The sequence below is a fragment of the Lissotriton helveticus genome, chromosome 5_1, assembly GCF_964261635.1.
Source record: "Lissotriton helveticus chromosome 5_1, aLisHel1.1, whole genome shotgun sequence".
Classification (NCBI taxonomy): Eukaryota; Metazoa; Chordata; class Amphibia; order Caudata; family Salamandridae; genus Lissotriton; species Lissotriton helveticus.
Genome location: NC_136065.1, coordinates 2045883934 through 2045902460, shown reverse-complemented (window position 1 = coordinate 2045902460; position 18527 = coordinate 2045883934). Strand labels below are relative to the sequence as shown.

Sequence of the window (18527 nt, the reverse complement as noted above, 5' to 3'; positions counted from 1 at the left end):
TCGCCAGCGGACCAGACCATCAACTGATACAAGTAGAACACTCTGGTACAAGTTAGAACACTCACAGGTATTCTGGGAGGCCGAGGAGGTAAGAACACTAAGGAAGGGCTAGTGACTACTGTCAGCCATATTACATGAAGAATCAATATACAACACCTTCCCAATCTCCATTTAGTTACAGCAGTTAGCTGGCCGTGTTGCCGCTGGTAACAGAGCGCAGCATCGGAGCCCTGAGCCCCATGGAGGCCTGGGATTTCTCTTCACATACCGTGGACCTGCAGGCCTGGTCGGCTGAGGTAAGCCAATTATTTTGTCGGACTCCTCGCTGTATCGGGAATCACTGCTACTTCCAGACAGGCCCCTGAACTTCTTTCACCAGCTTTGACCACTTTTTATATTGAAATACGCCGGATGAGAACAATATGTAGCCTGAGAAATCAGCAGGCTTGTCCTTTCTAAAGACATTTCTTTCAGGACATTCCCTCTTCATGTACTGCAGCCCAGCCAGCTGCTAACTTCAACATGCGTATCCTCGACGATAATTGTGATGTCACACTCAAAAGTGCTTTCCCGGACCGTGAATTATTTATTCACTAGCTGAAGCCTGTTTCTGCGAAAGATCCAAACGCCAAGAAGCATATGTAGAGCTGGACTGATTTGCTTTATTTTAACTACATTGTTGTTTAAACTGAATAAGTAATGCAGGAAGGGAGTTTCAGGGAAGAACGGTGGAAAAGGAGAGAATGACGGAAAAATGCTTGAGAAGGAAGGCACAGAAGGGATAGTTTATAGAATAAACAACACTGCGATAAGCATAAACAATTCAATATGGCATTGTAAATGACAATGCCTATTATGTATGTGTTAAGAAAGCCTACAAAGTTCGTGGTTACTCACCACTTCCAGGTTTTCAAAACACAAATAAAAGGAAATGTCATTTACAATGTCAATAGCTCAAACTCTCGCAATTGCGAGACCTATTGCATTGCAAATGCTTGATTTATGTATTGACTCTTTCCAAAATGTTGCCCCTTATTTATATTCAATTAAATACATAAAGCTCCTAAAATGTTAGTTTTTTTCTTATGCAGAATTCTTTAACTACATTTACCGGATTATGAGCATGCTTACTTATGCTCAAAAAAAGTAGGTACTTTCCAGAGGACCATATGCATACATATGCTTAATATCTGTATGCTATATTCCATAAGTGGATGTATATTGGTCCACGTTCCTGTACAATATGAATGAATGAGTACATATTTGTAGAGCGCTGGCTACCCGGAGGCATCCCAGCGCTTTTAGACCCATAACGGAACACCACCACTCAACAGAACAGGAAGGTCTTCAGCCGTTTTCTAAATGCTAGATGATTGGGTTCGAGCCGTAAATTATCGGGAAGTTGATTCCAGCTTTTAGCTACGTGAACTGCGAACCGGCGTCCACCTGTACGAGAGCGCTTGACCCTCGGTACAGAGAGCAGATTACGATGGTTAGATCTTAAGGCTCTGGAAGATTGATAATGGCAAAACAGAGGGCGCAGGATGGCCGGACCGTTATTAGTTATCGACTTATGGGCCATACACATGGCTTTAAACCGGATCCTTTCCTGCACCGGTAGCCAATGAAGAGATCGCACGGCAGCCTTCGACGAGCCATGTCTCGGAACCTCCAAGAACATAGGGGCTGCACAGTTCTGGACGGACTGAAGTATCTTGATAGTGCCTAAGGGTGCACCCAGATATACCGCATTCGCATAGTCTAGTCGAGAGAGAATCAGGGACTGGACAAGGATCCGTCTCGCCTCGAACGGAAGAAGGGTCAGCACCTTCCTTAAGAGCCTCAAAAGGCCATAACAAGTTGAGGCGACCTTACGAGCCTGAACTTGAAAGCCCAGAGTGGGGTCAAGCCAAACCCCCAGACTCTTGATTTGGTTCTTCGGGGTAGGAGAAGGGCCCAGACAACTCGGCCAACAAAAATCAAGATTAATAGGGGTCTTATATCCCAGCAACATAATCTCGGTTTTTGATCCGTTGAGCTTTAGAAAAGAGGCATCCATCCATCCATTAGAGAACCTTGGTAAGACAAGGGGACAAGTTGTTAGTCCCAGAATCCATAGCATCCGCCCTAGCAAGGGAAACAACCAACTGTGTGTCATCGGCATAGGTGACCACCTGAATTCCCCAGGGAAGAACCACATCAGCCAAAGGCCCCATGTAGATGTTAAACATGGTCGGGCTCAATGAAGATCCCTGGGGAACACTGTAATGCAGTCGAAGTTGTTTGGATGCTGCATCATATTCAAAGACTGAAAAGGTTCTCTTCGACAAAAAGGACTGGAGCCATTTAAGGACAACCCCTGCGATGCCAGCCTCCCGCAAACGGTGAATCAGGAGTGGATGGTTAACCGTGTCGAAGGCTGCGCTGAGGTCCAACAGGACCACCGCCGCGCAGCCTCCTGCGTCAAAAATGTTCCTAGTCTCCTCCACCACTGCAACCAGAGCAGTCTTTGTTCCATGCTTAGTTCTGAAGCCTGTTTGGGTGGAATGCAGGACTCCCTCGTTCTCAATGAACGAAGATAGTGCAAGGTTGACATGTTTCTCTGCAATTTTACTAAGCCCTGGCAGCAGAGAAATGGGTCAATAGTTAGACCAGTCTTCCGGGTCAAGGCTAGTTTTTTTTAATAAAGCCTTAACTCTGGCCTGCTTCCATGGAGGGGGCACTACACCTGCCATCAAGGAGGAATTGAGGACATCCCTAATAATAGGAGCAACAGTGGCCGAGGCCTGTTTAAGTACAGATGGAGGGACGATGTCTGGAGGGGAGCCGGACTTAAGATTCCCAAGGAGTCTTTCCACCGTGGGCAAATCTAACACAGGGAAGGACTCAAGTGTTATGGGGGGGGGGGGAACAGGTAGAGTCAAAGGGACGGTGGTCTCGGTAGTGTCAGAAGGTCGGAAGGCTAAATATATGTCAGCTACCTTCGTGGCAAAGAAATGGGCCAGTTCAGTACAACGTTTCTGGGGATCAATTACTTCATTAGAGGGACATGGGGGGTGACCAGGGACTTAAAGATTAAAAAAAATTCCCTGGGTGAATTAGCGGCATCAGCGATTTTCCCTTGATAGTAAGTGGATTGGGCGATTTTTAGTTGGTTCTTGTATTCCCTAAGTACCCGTCTATATTCATTTTTATTCTCGCAGGAGAACTTCCTTCTCCACTTCCTTTCGGCCCTCTTGCAACTACGCTTAAGATTTTTCAAGTCCGTGGAATACCAGGGCAGTTTATTTGAGCCGGTACGATGACTGACTGCAGTTATCAGAAGGATAAGATCTAAGGAGGTCTCTAGCCACTTATTGAAAGCCGCATTAGCTCCGATAGGATCAGCACAAAAAAAGGGGGGGGGGGGGAGACATATTTAAAGTAGCTACCCAGTTATCCAAGGAGAGCCTCGACCAAATCAGACTCATCTTCGTAGAGATTATATATATTTATATAATATTCCACACACAATTCCTTAATGGAAGTCTGTTGCAATACTCATAAATGTACACTATCCTCACCTGTACAATATCATGTGTGTTTAGTCCCTAAAACGTTGTTCCTTCTACTTGTTCTGTATGCAGATGTTCTGCAATGTTCAATGTGGTTTTCTATATGCTGAGGTTTTGCCATATTTTACAAATGGACCAGATGACATATGACCATCGCACACAATACTCATTTATCGTATCAAAATGCTGAGCCAGTGCTCTTTGAATCTCAATGCCATACCAACTGGCGATCCACGGCTGTGCGATCCTTCACAAGGCTGTAGATCTGGTGCTTCATCACCACAGGGGGCAGAGAGTCCTCAAAGAGCTTGCGTGGAAACAGCGATGCTAGGTGCTGCAAGGCAGCCCTTGCATCCTGCAGGCCAGCTGAAACAGAAGAGACAGGCTTTAGTATGAAGGATGATGAAAGTACCTCACCTGAGAGGGGAGGGGAAGGGGGTGAACGACTCGCACTCAAGATGGTGTATACCTGGAAAGAGCGTGGGAGCCACATTCTCTTCTCCTGGGCAGCCGTTGATGGGCTCTGCCTTGCGTTTCTTCACTTTAAATGTATCACAGATTAATTGCCGCTTTCTGTCCATGGCTTAGAAAAAGATGCACAGTACAAAAAAAAAAAAAATCAATGTTCATTTGCATTACTTGGAGCACTGAAACTGTTCAGTTTTAGTTATTAAAATAAATGTTATTTAGCCAATAATTAACCGTTGTCCCTTTTCGTGGTACGAAAACAAATGCCCTTGCAACTTGAAATTCTAAAATGGCATTTAAAATACACATATATAATATTCAACTGTAAAACTTGCTTTCACATGCAAGATATAATCAGTAAGGATATAAGTTATTACTTCCAGATACCATTGTTCGACCTTAGAAACCTTTCACAAATGATAAAATGATTGTTACTGTGCTTCACGGTCGCCAATGTTAAAATATCCCTTGGTTCGACCCCATCACCTTTACACTAAACCTAAGCAATCATACATATTTAATTCAATATTATATCTTAACTAAATTAACACTCTGGGATTCCCAACATTAATAATATTACTAAACATTTAAGTTAATTAAGGAATAATATCCTCAATGAGTAATCTGACATATTACATAATTCCAAGGCTCAACCAGCTGAACTGCTGTTTGAAATTAATTTTCCGTTGTTTGCTACTGCACTGGTTTGTTTTCTAAAGAATAACACGCTGCAAGTCTTCCTTGATTATTTGTTACATTTGTATTGTGCAGGTTGAATTAACTGTGTTTAACCTTAATTTGTAGAGCTATGTTTGTAGAGTTTATGTACAAAGAACTGAAAACCAATGTAAACTATACCAACACAAATGCAATTAGAAATACATTTAGTTACAAAAATAGTGCAACCTTTATCTGACAAATTATAAATGTTAAATAAAATAGGGAACCCAAATACATTTCGCATGCTTAGTTTAGAAGTTGTTCATTCACGTAAATCAAACTAAAATTGTAGACAACCCCCACCAAGTGTTAAGAATTGAATTATATTAATCATAATTTTGGATCCAAAGCCTGCTCCTTCCTGCCTCCCAGCAGAAGGACCCCCTCTCAGGACCTACTTAATGGAGGCCGCAGCATGGCCGTGTCACTGGTGTGCCAAAGACAAGCCTGTCTGCACCCGTCCGCGCCTGGACAGCGCCCAGCACCAGGAACACTGGTTCTCCTGCCACCCACAGATACTCTGCAGAAGTGTTGAGCCTTTGAACCCAACCTTCATCACACCCTCCTCACAGACTGTGCAGAACCACTCCCCTGCCTCCTCCTGCTCAACGGCCGATCACTCTGCTAACACGCCACACAAATCTGGGACACCATCATCACCCTCGCCCCAGATGCGGTCTTTATTACAGAAACCTGGCTCAACCCCTCCCCCACCCGTGACAAAACCACTACAACGCCTAAAGGAAACAAGATTATACACTGGAACTGCATCAACAAACACTGAGGCGACATCGCCATCATCCACAGAGAAACCATCTGCAGCACGGATTCAAGATTATACACTGGAACTGCATCAACAAACACTTAGGCGATATCGCCATCATCCACAGAGAAACCATCTGCAGCACCACCACCTCGAAGACACTACACCAATCATGGTGCACCTCAACTTCCAACTCCAAGCCGAGGGCCGAGCGATCATAAGAGGCACCCTCGCACATAGACCCCAAGGCCCATGACCCAGCTTCTGCACGCAATTCCCGAATTCATCGCCCCACTCGCCATCAACTCCAATCCCTAAATCTTCCTCGGCGACCTCGATTCCCACCTCAAAGACACTACCACCACCAGCCTCCTGGAAAGTCAGAGTAACACCAGCTTCAACCAACTGGTGACCATCCCCACACACAGCGCAGGACACACACTCGACCCAATCATCACGGCCAGCGACAGAGTCAAATCCAGCCACATCACTGAACTCACCTGGACTGACCTTGCCAGTGTTCACTTTACCATCGCAGGAGCACCATCCACCACCAAGACCCCTGTCTCCTCCCACTTCAGCTAGAACATAGTGAGAGATGCCCAATGGCCAGATGCCCTCAACAACGCCCATCCCGACCCCGCAACCACCATCGAGCAGGCCGTCAAGAAATTTTCCGCCTCGATCACCAAATGTGCAGACACTCACCCCTATCGAAGTCTCCAAAACCGCAGGTCTACCATACAAGCCAACTGGTACACACCTAACCTCAGGATCACGAATCACAACTACAAACGAGTAGAAAGACAATGGCACACCAGCAAAAATCCCCCAGACCAAGTTATCTTCAAATCAACCCTCAACAATTACCATCAACGCCTTAAAGACACAAGGCAGACCGCATCAAAGCTTCCTCCAACCACAGCAATGAACTCTTAAACATTGTCAGAGAGTTCTCCTGCCTGACAACCACCAAGAACACTGTATTCTCATCCCAGAACTATGCAAAACCCTGGCGGACTACTCCCACAACAAGACATCCACCATCTACAGTAACTTCGAACCCCAACAGCCTCCTCATGCAAATTGATGCCACCCACACTCCTCAACTCACCACATGGTGACCGCTCACCACACAGAACACCACAGCCATCATGAACTCCATCCACTGTGGAGCACCCATAAACGTCTACCCCCACAACTTCTTCAACCTTAGGAGCAAGAAAATCAGCATCAAACTCACCTTCAGCCTCAAAGCATCCATCCCCACGGCCACCTTCCTGGAACAACGGACCACAGAGGTCAGACCCCTCCTCCAGAAATGTTCCGCTGACCCCAGCAAACTCAAAAACTACTGCCCCATCTCTCTGCTCCCCTTCCCCATCAAAGTCCTTGAGAAGGCCATCAAGAGACAACTCACCAAACTCCTGGAGAACAACGACCTGCTGGATACCTCTCAGACCTTCTTCTGTGCCAACCACAGCACTGAGACTGCGCGGATCACTGCCACAGATGACATCAGAACCCTCCTCGACCAGGAAGACACAGCTGCCCTAATACTTCGACCTCTAAGCAGCGTTCAACACCATATCCCACCACACCTTCCTCAAAAGACTCCACCAGGAGACGTCCTCAAATAGATTGCTCCGTTTTTACAGGGTGAACCCAGAGAATATGCCTTCCCCCCTTCCCATCGGAACCCAAGAGCATCCTGAAAAGTTCATACCTCAGCACAACCCTTTTCAATACCAACATGACGCCCCTGGTCGACATCATCAGAACCCATGTCCTCAACAGTATTCCCTACACAGACACCCATCGCATCCTATCACTTCAGAAGACCCCTTCACCACCAGTAGCAACTTCCACAACTGCATGACGAGCGTTGCCGACTGGATGAAGACCAACTGCCTGAAGCTCAACACAGAAGTGCTGACCTTCTGAATCACCAGATCAACGCAGTCTCCTCCTCCTGCTTCCTCACCCATCAGATGCTCAGAAAGATTTTCAGATGACTCCCGTCAACAGCAGGAAAAGCATCAATCAAGCCCTAGTAACCAGCTGACACGACTACAGCCAACACGCTCTACACAGGAATCATCACCAATTCTAGAGACTCCAGACAATTCAGAACTCAGTTGCCAGACTTTTCCTCAACGGATCCACATCAATCACCCCACCTCAAGAACCTCCACTGGCTCCCCGTACAGGAAAGAAGCCAACTCAAGATCCTCATACACACCTACCAGTTCTTCCACAGCCAAGGACCAGCATACATCAACCACCATCTAAACTACTAACAACCCTCCAGACACCTACACTTCCCTCTGTGGCACTCACTTCTTGCATTTGATGAAGCTATAGCGGAGGACGCTCTTCTCCTACCTCGCCGCCAAGCCCTGGAACGACCTTCCTCTCCACCTCCGAACAGCATCCTCTCTCACGGGACCCAGACAGGGACTTAAGGACTGGCTGTTTGACTGATTGCAGCAGGATCCTAGCAACCATATACTAATACAGCACGCTGTAAACAGTGGAGCTAAATGAGGATTGTCCCCAAGAGTGCCCGGATGACATAGAGCAACTTAATCAGTCATGTACTAGCAGGCTTTAATCAGTGCAAGCTGGATAACAAGGGTGCCAAAATGTCACAGAAGTCACTCCTCTCTACATCTGCTGACAGCAACCTGGGCAAGCAGTAAGACGATGGTGTCAAACCACATGAATCACACCGGGTGACCATAATTAGGGCTGGCTACATTAAATGTTTCTAAGCTCGGAACAGTCCACCACTATCACAGGACATGCTTATACTGTCGGAGATCCATCATCAATCCACCAAAACTAAGACGGACATCATGACAGAGGAAAATAATCCAGGTCATGAAGAGATGTGGTGCATATAGCTGGCATCCTATTGTCTTCGCCTACAGGTCCCACCCGCAACCCTCAAGTTGCTTAAAATTTAACACAGTAAAATTGTACTCAAATGAGGATGTTGCTGACCACCCGGGCAGTTCACTGTCCTATCTGCACAGCCATCAACTATCTGATACGTCTGGACTTCATGCCAGTGCCATTTTGTGTAATTTCTGGCTTTCTGTGTTACACGTGTTACTCAAAACTCCTGAATTCCACCATTTTGTCATTCTGCGTAATTTCAAGTATGTGCGGGTAAAAATCATATTGCACTGCAAACAAACTGTATGCGAGCAGCTGACGTTCACTTCATGTGCCTTTGGAGCAATTTTTTTTGTAAAATGTGTTCTTGTGTCATTTCGTACTAAAATATAGCACTAAATGTTGAGTTTAGAATAAATTGCAGTAAAAATTACATAAATTGCAATTACAAAAAAAAGGAATTAACGCAAATCTCATCCATCCCTACTTTCTGACCAATCCTTTTCAGAACAAGACTTATATATGCGTAATTCAATCAGAACAGATGATTTAAAGCCACAAATCACTTTGAAGTATAATACAGTGGCACTCAAAACCATCTCTCTATCACAAAGGACAATGCCAGCAAGATAGCTATGCCACAAGTACTACTTGACTGGGCGTCCGTGAAAGATGTTTTTGTTATAGCAATTCAAAAATGAAATACATTATGAACAGTCGATGCTACAAAGAACTAGACGAGACCATATCTGAAAATGGACTCAACTTTCCTTCTTTCTTGGGTTAGTTTAGTGAATGAATAAGAAAAGTGCATTAAGAGTGTTGTGCTTTGTGCCTCGCGCTCTTCCCTGCCGCGTGCACATGCCCAAGGTTCTATGACTTCCACTGGTTCTGGAATGAAACCTTGGACATGGACAACGGTTGGGGAGACAATTGAAGCGGACTTCTTCAACAGAGACTACATGCCCTTCTGGTGTCAGTGTACAGAAATGGCCAACCCAATCTACCCTTGAGGGCTCGGGTAAATGAAATGATAGGGTAAATGTACCTTAACCCCTTCGACGCTGATGACGAGCTGGGCTCGTCATGAGGTAGCCTCCTCGCACGCTCATGACGAGCCGAGCTCGTCACGTAAAGTGCGCTTTTGAAAAAGTCAGCGTACGAGCGGAATTCCGCCCGCACGCATGCGGTTAAGGGATTTAATTTAGAATCTAGTTGAATTATTTTTACAATTGAATTTTCAGGCCAAATAAATGATTGCCTCTTCTCGTTAATAGCTTTCAATAACTAATATCACTGTATAATTTCTTCATGTATTGAGTCAAACTCACAAGAGAGAACATTAATTATCATGCAGAGCAAAAAATCATAAATGAAAGAAGCCTACATATAAATTAGGGCAGCTATGGGTGTGTACATAGAAAAATATTCATTTTATATGTTATCAAATCAGAAAAGGGTACTAAAATATACAAACAATGTGACAAAAAGCTAACAGTATAGATTTAAACGCCTTCAATGTAACAGTCGTCAACACTTTTCTTCTTAATAAAAAATTAAAACAGAATAATAGAAGAAAAAGCTAGGTTGACGTTTCGGTCTCTACTTTTTCATAGATGAGACCGTCTTCAGGACTGAACAGTATTACAACTGTTGACCCCTTATTTTGGCCAAAGGGCAAGTATTCGATGTATCCTGTATATCAACGTGATATTATGCCGCAATCAATGGGCCAAGAAGTGTAGCACTAATGCCAGTGGTCAAGCAGTATCAAATGTATTGTCAATCTTATTATCTACGTAAAACCAGGTCAGCGGCTCAGAGCTTGTCAGTATTGCTATTCTCAGATACCGCGTTTAGGCTTGCGATCACAAAAAACCTCCAACTTTTGTAAACTGGGGCAGCATTCAATTATGCTGCCCCAGTACGTTTGAATCTACTTGACCACTGGCATTAGTGTTACACTTCTCAGGGAATGTTTGAAATCTCTCCCCTCCACAACCATTTATTCCCACTTCTGGCAATTCCTCACTCAAGTGGGAAGAATGGGAAGAATATTTCGAAAACTACATTTCCACCATCTACGATGATGATCTAACTGCAGAAAGGAAAAAAAGAATGTTACAACATTGTTAAAGAGCTCAAGAAATGAAAATGTACAACTGCATCAACAAGAAACCCAGACCTGCAGACCAGGGTGATGTGTACACCAATGCTCTCGAAGACCTGTCCAACTATTTCAAACCTACTGTTTGGGTATCAGTACATAGATTTAAATGTTTTCATCATAAACAGGGAGTGGAAGAATCCGTCGAGGATTTCATAGCTGCACTAAAAAAATGTAGCTTTATCTTGTCGTTTTGGCACGCTACATGATGAGTTTATCCGCAACCAAATTGTGATGAGAGCTGCAAATCGTAATATACAAGAGAAATTGTGGGCCAAAAAAGAATCTTCCCTCCAAGAAGTTATTGACATTGTAAAAAGTGCAGAGTTGACTGGAAGATGCGCCAAAGCAGTCTTGTAATAAGAAAGAAACAAATCTAGTGTTGAGGAGTGTTAGATCCGTCTGCTTCTGAGAGTCCCCTCACCACTATGATTTCTTTTGTTCCCCTGTACCTCCCAAAATTTGTCGCTTTTTATTTGTCTACCAGGTCTTTTTATGTGTTGTCTCATGGGGTTAGATGTTCCTTGACGCCCAGTTGCTCACAAGGTTTGTGGCACCTATTTACAAGGTGCCTGGCCCAAACCTGTGGCATTACAAACTGGGGTTGTCAACCTGTATAAATGAACCTAAAATGGCGGACACCCTTTTTCCTCATGTGAAGTGACTCCCATTGGAGCCTTCATGAACCCTGGCCTTTTGAGGTTTTGGCGCCCTTTGGTTGGCGCGCATTTCTGACAGGACAGAACCTTCTGGCTCGTGCCAGTACCCCAGGGCACTGGCTATATAAGGCCCAGTCCCTGGCGGCCATTTTAGGATGGAGATGAGATTTGAGATGAGATGGAGATTAAGAGATTCCAGACTTGACACCAGATTGACACCTGCCCTGTTGACCCCTGAGGTGGCTGGTAGCGCAGGCAGCAGAGCAGCAAAGGGTTGCTGGCATTGTGTCTGACTGGCGTTCCAGTCAGCTACGTGAGAAGTGATCTAGCGCCTACAGCGCCTGCCCAGCGAGTGCCTCATTGCCCCCAAAGTCTGTGGCCAGAATCGTGTGCCTCCCCGCCCCCCCCCCCCCCGGTGGTGAACTGTGATCGATTTATCGAGTCGCGTGGCGAGAGCAAGTTCGCCGCGACCGCAATCGTCAGCTGTGCCCCCTTCGCGACAGGTGCCTCTAGAGGGGAGCTCGGACGTCTCCGAGCCCCACCAGCGTAGAGCGCTTCCTGTGCAGATTGAAGGTGAGGTGGTGCGCCGGGGCGGGGAAAGGCCGGCCTTCATTGGGCGGGACTAGCGTCTCTGCCACTCCCCAGTGACCCGGGAGCTGTAGCTGTGGGCGGGAACCCCCCTGTATGCGGAAGTCGGAGGGAGGTCCGTGGAGCCCCTGAGAGCCCCGTCGCTAACGAGAGGAGTGCTGTGCCCGACTGAATCGTATCTTGACTGCAGCCGATGTGAGGTGGGCCCGTTTCCTCATAGTGAATGCAGCGTTGTGAAGGAACTGTGAACCGGCATTTATTTGACTGTGCGCGAAGGTTGTGTGACCTCTCCGGCAGCCCGTTCGTCAGTCTAATGACTTTGAACTGGTGCCGCCTGTGCTCAAGTGGTGCTAAAGCCCGTAGGCGCGCATAGACTTCACCGGCAAAGCAAAGATCCTATCCCGGTGACCGCCGAGTGCAAATGATGTATTTACTGTGTTTCCTTGCCTTCTAGATATACGCGCATACGCCTGGAGTGATTATTAAAGAGTCCCAAACCTTATTTTGTGCTCAGAGAAGCCGTATACCTGGTCATTGAAAACAGCATAAACTGTAAGTTATCTTTCCCATTTGAAACGTATTGCAGATGTAATTATTCGAAAGTATTTAATTGGTGGCAGCGATACCAGAAGAAACATGTGGTTGTTTATTTAAATGAACCAATATTTATTCTGATATTTATTCTGACATTTATTGTGATATTTATTGTGATACGCATTCCTGAAGTTCTTCTATTTATTAATACTATTTATTACCAGAACTGTATGACCAAAAGAAATGTATATGTGCTTTCCCAGACAACCCTATTTACAACAAGGAACTTTTATATAAAGGAATCATATTTTTCTACAGCAGTGGTGTGGTGTCCTTCTTTTTGGTGTGGATGTACAAGGAGTTATTATTGGGTCAGAGCCGGCTTAACACTACAGCCTTCACTTGCCTTGTCACTTGAGCCAAGCTACCCCCTTTGTGCTGGGCTTGCCCATCGCAGGTCCAACAAGGAGCATTCCACAGTCGCTAAAGTCAGAAACTCTAAAACCACTACTCATTAATTTCCATCTGAAACTAGTTCTCTGAAGAAGGATTTTATTCCCAAAACTAAAATTAGAGGGGGGCAGAAAATGTTTTGGGTGTGGTAGCAAGTTTCACCTAGCGAATGACAAGAAATGCCCCGCACTTAAACAAAAGTGTTCTAAATGTGGTAGTATGGGGTCTTTTTTTTAATGTGTCAGAGCAAATCGAAATGGAATGCCAAAGTGAAATTTGTAGAACCAGAAGATTGAAATGTTTAATTTTATTCTTCTGATGATGATCTGAATCTGTTTGTCTTACATGTCGATGAGCAAATTTTCAATGTGCAAGGTAAAAGCAGGAAACCTATGTGCGATTTAAAAATTGGCGTTGTTGAAGTCTCCATTGTAGAAGACTCTGGTTCACATTATACCATTATTAACAAGAAAGTATGGTTAGAAAGATTTATACCTGTTGTAAGAAAACATTTAGGGAATCCTGACATCTCTCCCAAGACATTCACTGGTGAACCCATTTATGTATTAGGTTACGGGGAACTGTGCTTCCAATTCAAAGGCAGAGAAACGTGGGGAAATTGTATGTTTCTGCTGTTGGTCCTTCCATGCTTGGTTGGATGGATCAGGGAAAATTGGGCATAATATTAGATCCCAATAGCCCGGATCCTGTGCTGTCCTTACAATCTGAAGATGAGTATCACAACATCATTGTTAAACGGTATCCCAGAGTTTTCTCGAAAAACATAGGGAAATCAAAAGGTTACCAACACAAAATTCAACTAAAAAAATGCTGTTCCATGTATTCACAAGTCCCGAAACATTCTATTCTTCATTAAAGGTGAAGTAGAACTCTGCAAATTACAAAGAGCTGGTATAATTGAACCATTCGAGTCAGCTGAATGGGTTGCACCCTTAGTTGATGCTAAAAAAGCTAATGGCAAACTCTGCCTATGTTTGGACCTCTGCGACCTTAACCCCTTCCGTGCGGCGCACGTTCAGCGGACGTCGTGTGCACTACCTCTGTAGTGCTGCGCACGTCCGCTGAACGTTCCGGCCCAGCCCACGCAATAGAATGTTCGGCACCAGCACGGAACGTTCGGCGCAGCGGAGGGGTTAATAAAAATATTCATATTGATCAGTTTCCTTTACCCAAAATCAGCTAGATGCTTTCACACACCAATGGCATCAAATGGTTTTCCACAATCAATATCTCACTGCAGCATACCATCATGTTGCACTCCACCCCGACAGCAGGTGTCTCACCGCCTTGGTGACACCCTTCGGTTGCTTTAGGTTCAAGAGAGTACCCTTTGGGATAGCCTCCACTGTGGCTATGTTCCAAAGATGAATGCAGGTAATCTTTAAGGATGAACCTAATCTTTTAATTTTCCAAGATGACATTGTGGTCATTGGTGCCATCAGAAATGAACACGATGCCAGTTTAGCAAGAGTCTTAGAAATACTTGCAGACAAAGGTCTCACTGCAGATATTAGCAAATGCAGATTTGCGGAGACAAGTGTCACTTACTTAGGGCATGAGATTTTTGAGGATGGCATTAAACTCAAGAGAGCTACTGTCAGCCATAAAAGAAGCTCGCTCCCCACTCTTAGAAGTGATCACAAACCCCTTGTCAAAGTTCTTACCACCAAGGGACTACAGAGTGCCTCACCTCGTCTTGCACGCATGCCTGTCAGAATGATGGATTTCAATTATGTGGTTGTTCCTGGCATAAAAAAAAATTGTGGCTGACTGTTTGAGTCGTTTTCCCTTACCTGATGTGGGTGAATCTGCTTTGGATATCGAGTCATTCTGTGTGGCAAACATTCTGGAAGAAATTCCCTGCATTTCTGAATCCGAATGGTCATTAGCCCAAGAAGCTGTTGCAGTTTTGTGCGAAATAAGAATGTATGTCAAGGATGGTTGGCCCACTAATAAATATGTCCCAACTCATTTGTGTACTTTCTGGGAGTTGAGAAAGTAATTGTCATGAGAAGGTCGTCCTATTTTAAGAAGCGTAAAAGTAATACCCCAAGTTTGCCTGTGGCAAAAAAATATTGATATTTGCCATGAAGGACACTTAGGCATTGGTAAGACAAAAAGTCAGTAAAAAGACTTCTACTGGTGGCCAGGGTGAGACCTTGAAATTGAAAGGTAAGGGATTGTTCTGCATGTGAAAAGTTCCAACGCACTTTTAGACCACCTTTGAAACCTCTTTCCAGCCCCAATATGCCTTGAACCAGATTGGGTATGGACGTTTTTGTCCCCATTTGGGAGAATGGTGAACAGTTGTACCTGATAGTTTTAGCGGACCACTTTTCCAAATGGCCAGAGGTGAAAATTGTACATAAATCCGATATGAAGACCATCATCAATTTTTTGCAAAAGCTATTTTGAGAGAAGGATTACCTAAGTGCATAGTGAACGACAATAGTCCCCAATTTGTCTCCGATGAGTTCAAGAATTTTAAAATGGATAACGGTATCACTCACATGACCACCTCCCTGTACCACCCAGCTGGTAATGGTACCGTAGAAAGATTAAATTGAGTCAATATAGGTATTGTCCAGGTCAGCAACCACAATAATCTTTCTTGGAGGAAAAAATTGATAAACAATCTGTGGGCTTTCCGGGTTACACCTGGCAAATCCACTGGTTTAAGCCCCTTCGTGTTATTGAGAGGTAGGACCCCTATCACCAAGGATAATGTGGGGTGGTTGTTAGCATCTAAGATAGCATCTTGGTCTCCAGAGGGGGTTAAGAAGAAACTCCTACACTCTCACATCACTAGTAAGAAATACTAAGATTCCAAACATGGGTGCAAAGCTCCTAGCATTCGTATAGGTGACAATGTCAGAGTAAAAAAAAAAAAAAAAGGAAGAAAGGAGGACAGAAGAAAGAAAGGAGGACAGAGTAATTTGTCACAGCCCTGAGAAAATATTCTGCAATTTGGCTCTCTTAAGTGATTGCGAGATTTGGCATCTTTCATCCTTGTCATTATGTAGAGGGGAAGGAAAGGTGATACAACAGCAAACTGGTTCTGTGTGCCATAGGCCCTCTCCAACCTCAACTATGATTGGCTTTTGGATGATGATACCAGGAGTGATAGTTACCTTGAAGGTGCTGTAGGTGCACCTTCAAGTAGAATGGCAGTGCAGAGTGGTGCCACTGCACAGAACGATAACTATGATAACTGCATCACTGAGGAGACGGAGGATGATATATACTGCATGACCCAGTTGCTTGGAGAGATAAAAATATGCAAAAATAGGATGATGACACTGTTGAACAAGACTGTTCCTTTGACAATGTCCCTCACGGGGAGGAAGGAAACACGAGAGAGCCCCTTGTGAGTAGGCGAGGAAGGGAGGTCAGACTATCCGCTAAGTTGTGAGATTTTGATTGTGAATAGCCTCTTGCCTTTTCTCCTTCTTCCTTAAGCAAGTGTTGCATTGATTTATTTGTATATTTCCAATATTGTTATTTCACTGTTTTTCCCCTTCCTGCACTCTCCCCTCCTCATTATACCCCTGCCACCATTTTCACCGTGCTTAATTACTTGTATTTTCTACCTGTCGCACTGGTACATTGTACTTTATTGTTGATAAAAAGGAGATGTGTTGTGTTGTACTTTGTGCCTCGCACTCTTCCCTGCTGCATGCATATGCCCAAGGTTCTATGATGTCCACTGGTTCTTGAATGGAACCTTGGGAATGGACAACGGTTGGGGAGACAGTTGAGGCTTACTTCTTCGACTGAGACTACAAGCCCTTCTGGTGTCAGGGCATTTCTTCAATAAAGACTTACCTCTTCAACTTCCTTGTTTCGTCCGAAGTCTTTACAAAGAGAAAAATCTACTTTTTGGGATAGTGCCCATGCTCTGAATTAACTAGGAAGATTCACCTACGGCATTAAATCAAAAACAAAACAAAAAATACAGTGGGGCCAAGCAAAAATGATGTGCGTTCACATGTAGAGACAAAACCAACGTCAACACCCCATAAAAATCACTAGAGCAACCATCGGTAAAATAGAGACTCATGTTCAAGTCCATTGCACTTTGCACAAGTCCAAGTGAGGCGAAAGTCCAAAAATAACTAACAGATGGGCTTCATATTACATATCTAACTGCAATTTAAGACCAGGCTATTCTAACCACTTGGATGCTAATGACAAGGGTAACTCGTCATGGAGTTTCCATTGATTTCAATGGAAATTTACTGTAAATCATGGAACATGCCTTAGCATCCAAGTGGGTAAATAACCCATCAACCCAAATATGACAATTATAGGCATAGTGGTTGCACGTTGAAGAATATCGTTTTTAATTGGCCCAGGGGGGTGGGTATACGACCTGACATCTGGTGTAGAACGGTCACAATAAGAATCTATGAGACTATCTCCATTACACAGACGAAAAAGTGATAGGAGTTTGGCAGGGCAATAGTCCATATGTTCGATCTGTGGGGTGGGCCGAGAGTCCTTAAAGCACTGCCTATTTGGCCTTAATAACATGAAGAAAATGTTTTTAAAGTCAATGTTTAATATGTATGCTATACATATGGTTGTGTCGGTATATCTTTTAACCCTTCAATTACTTTCTAATCAAGAAGTGTCCGCTTTGGTACATTGGTAGTAATTAACTGTGTGTAGATTGTGTACGTAAGGGTCCATCAGCCTCATAACATTAATTTGTATTTTAAGTTACTAATTAATAATATCCCGTGTATCTTTGTTTTATGATATATTGTAATAACGATACACTGTCGAATACACTAGTACATTTGACTACTTAAATAGTACGAACAAAGCGGGGTAGTTATGCTTATCCATAGACACGTGTACATTAGTGTTTAAACACTGTTTTGGTACACTGTGATGGAGCGAGATAGAAAACAAAATTTTGTTTAAACTCGCAAAGTCACATTTCCATAATATGAATAAAAATATTAATGATTTGTGTTATGTCGTGCTAATACAACCTAGATTAAACTTTACACGTGGGGGGACTAACATGTGTGCTCATAAACGTGCATATTTGTTGCATCTTTTTATTCGTGCAAAATAATAAAATAATTTATTGTTTTCGTTTTTGTCATTACTAACTGCTGCAAACTTAAATAAGCATGTGCTTGTTTTGCTTTTCCTTGTCTGTGTGATGTCATTTCTACTATTCTAGGTGCATATGGGTCTCATTGAAAAACGGAGACTGGTAAATATAAACGCTGCTTTATTTGTTTGCAATGGCTAGGTAACATTTTGATTAATCGGGTGGGTTAATTATTTAGTAAACCATGGGGTGGATACAGAAAATACTTTATTTCTTACATTAATACTTTTCTTGTGTTTGTTTTATACTAGAAATCATAAGTTGCCTGCTTTGAGGCCTAGCTATTTGAGCCGCAAAATAAAAGCTGATCTGTAATTCTGCAGAAAGTCACGAGACGCCCATTCTGAATTAAAACGTTTATTGAAGCTGCATTCACAAAGCAAAAACTGATGAGCTGACATCATTCTGTCGGACATGGCCAAGGTCGAAAGTGAACTTTTTGTCAGTCCTTAACTTGGCATCCGCGGAAGTCGTGCTGTAAAACTATGGAAGCTGCGAGGATGACTTAAAACAAAGTTGCAATCGCAGGAAGCCTCTGGCTTCACGTGGAAGAGACAATGGTCTTTGTAAG

At 43.9% G+C, this 18527-nt stretch overlaps 1 protein-coding gene across 2 annotated transcripts in view; it reads right to left on the bottom strand.

Annotated features, from left to right (window-relative positions):
• Positions 1 to 18527, bottom strand: part of WHR1 (winged helix repair factor 1) — a 59901-nt gene that overhangs the window by 28391 nt on the left and 12983 nt on the right. For both annotated transcript variants that reach the window (XM_078645891.1, XM_078645892.1), the window contains exons 2-3: positions 4024 to 4137; positions 3775 to 3920 (exon numbers count right to left, since the gene is read on the bottom strand). In XM_078645891.1, coding sequence (XP_078502017.1) covers positions 3775 to 3920; positions 4024 to 4135 — 258 coding nt within the window. In that variant the 5' untranslated portion in view covers positions 4136 to 4137. The remainder of the gene's footprint in view (positions 1 to 3774; positions 3921 to 4023; positions 4138 to 18527) is intronic.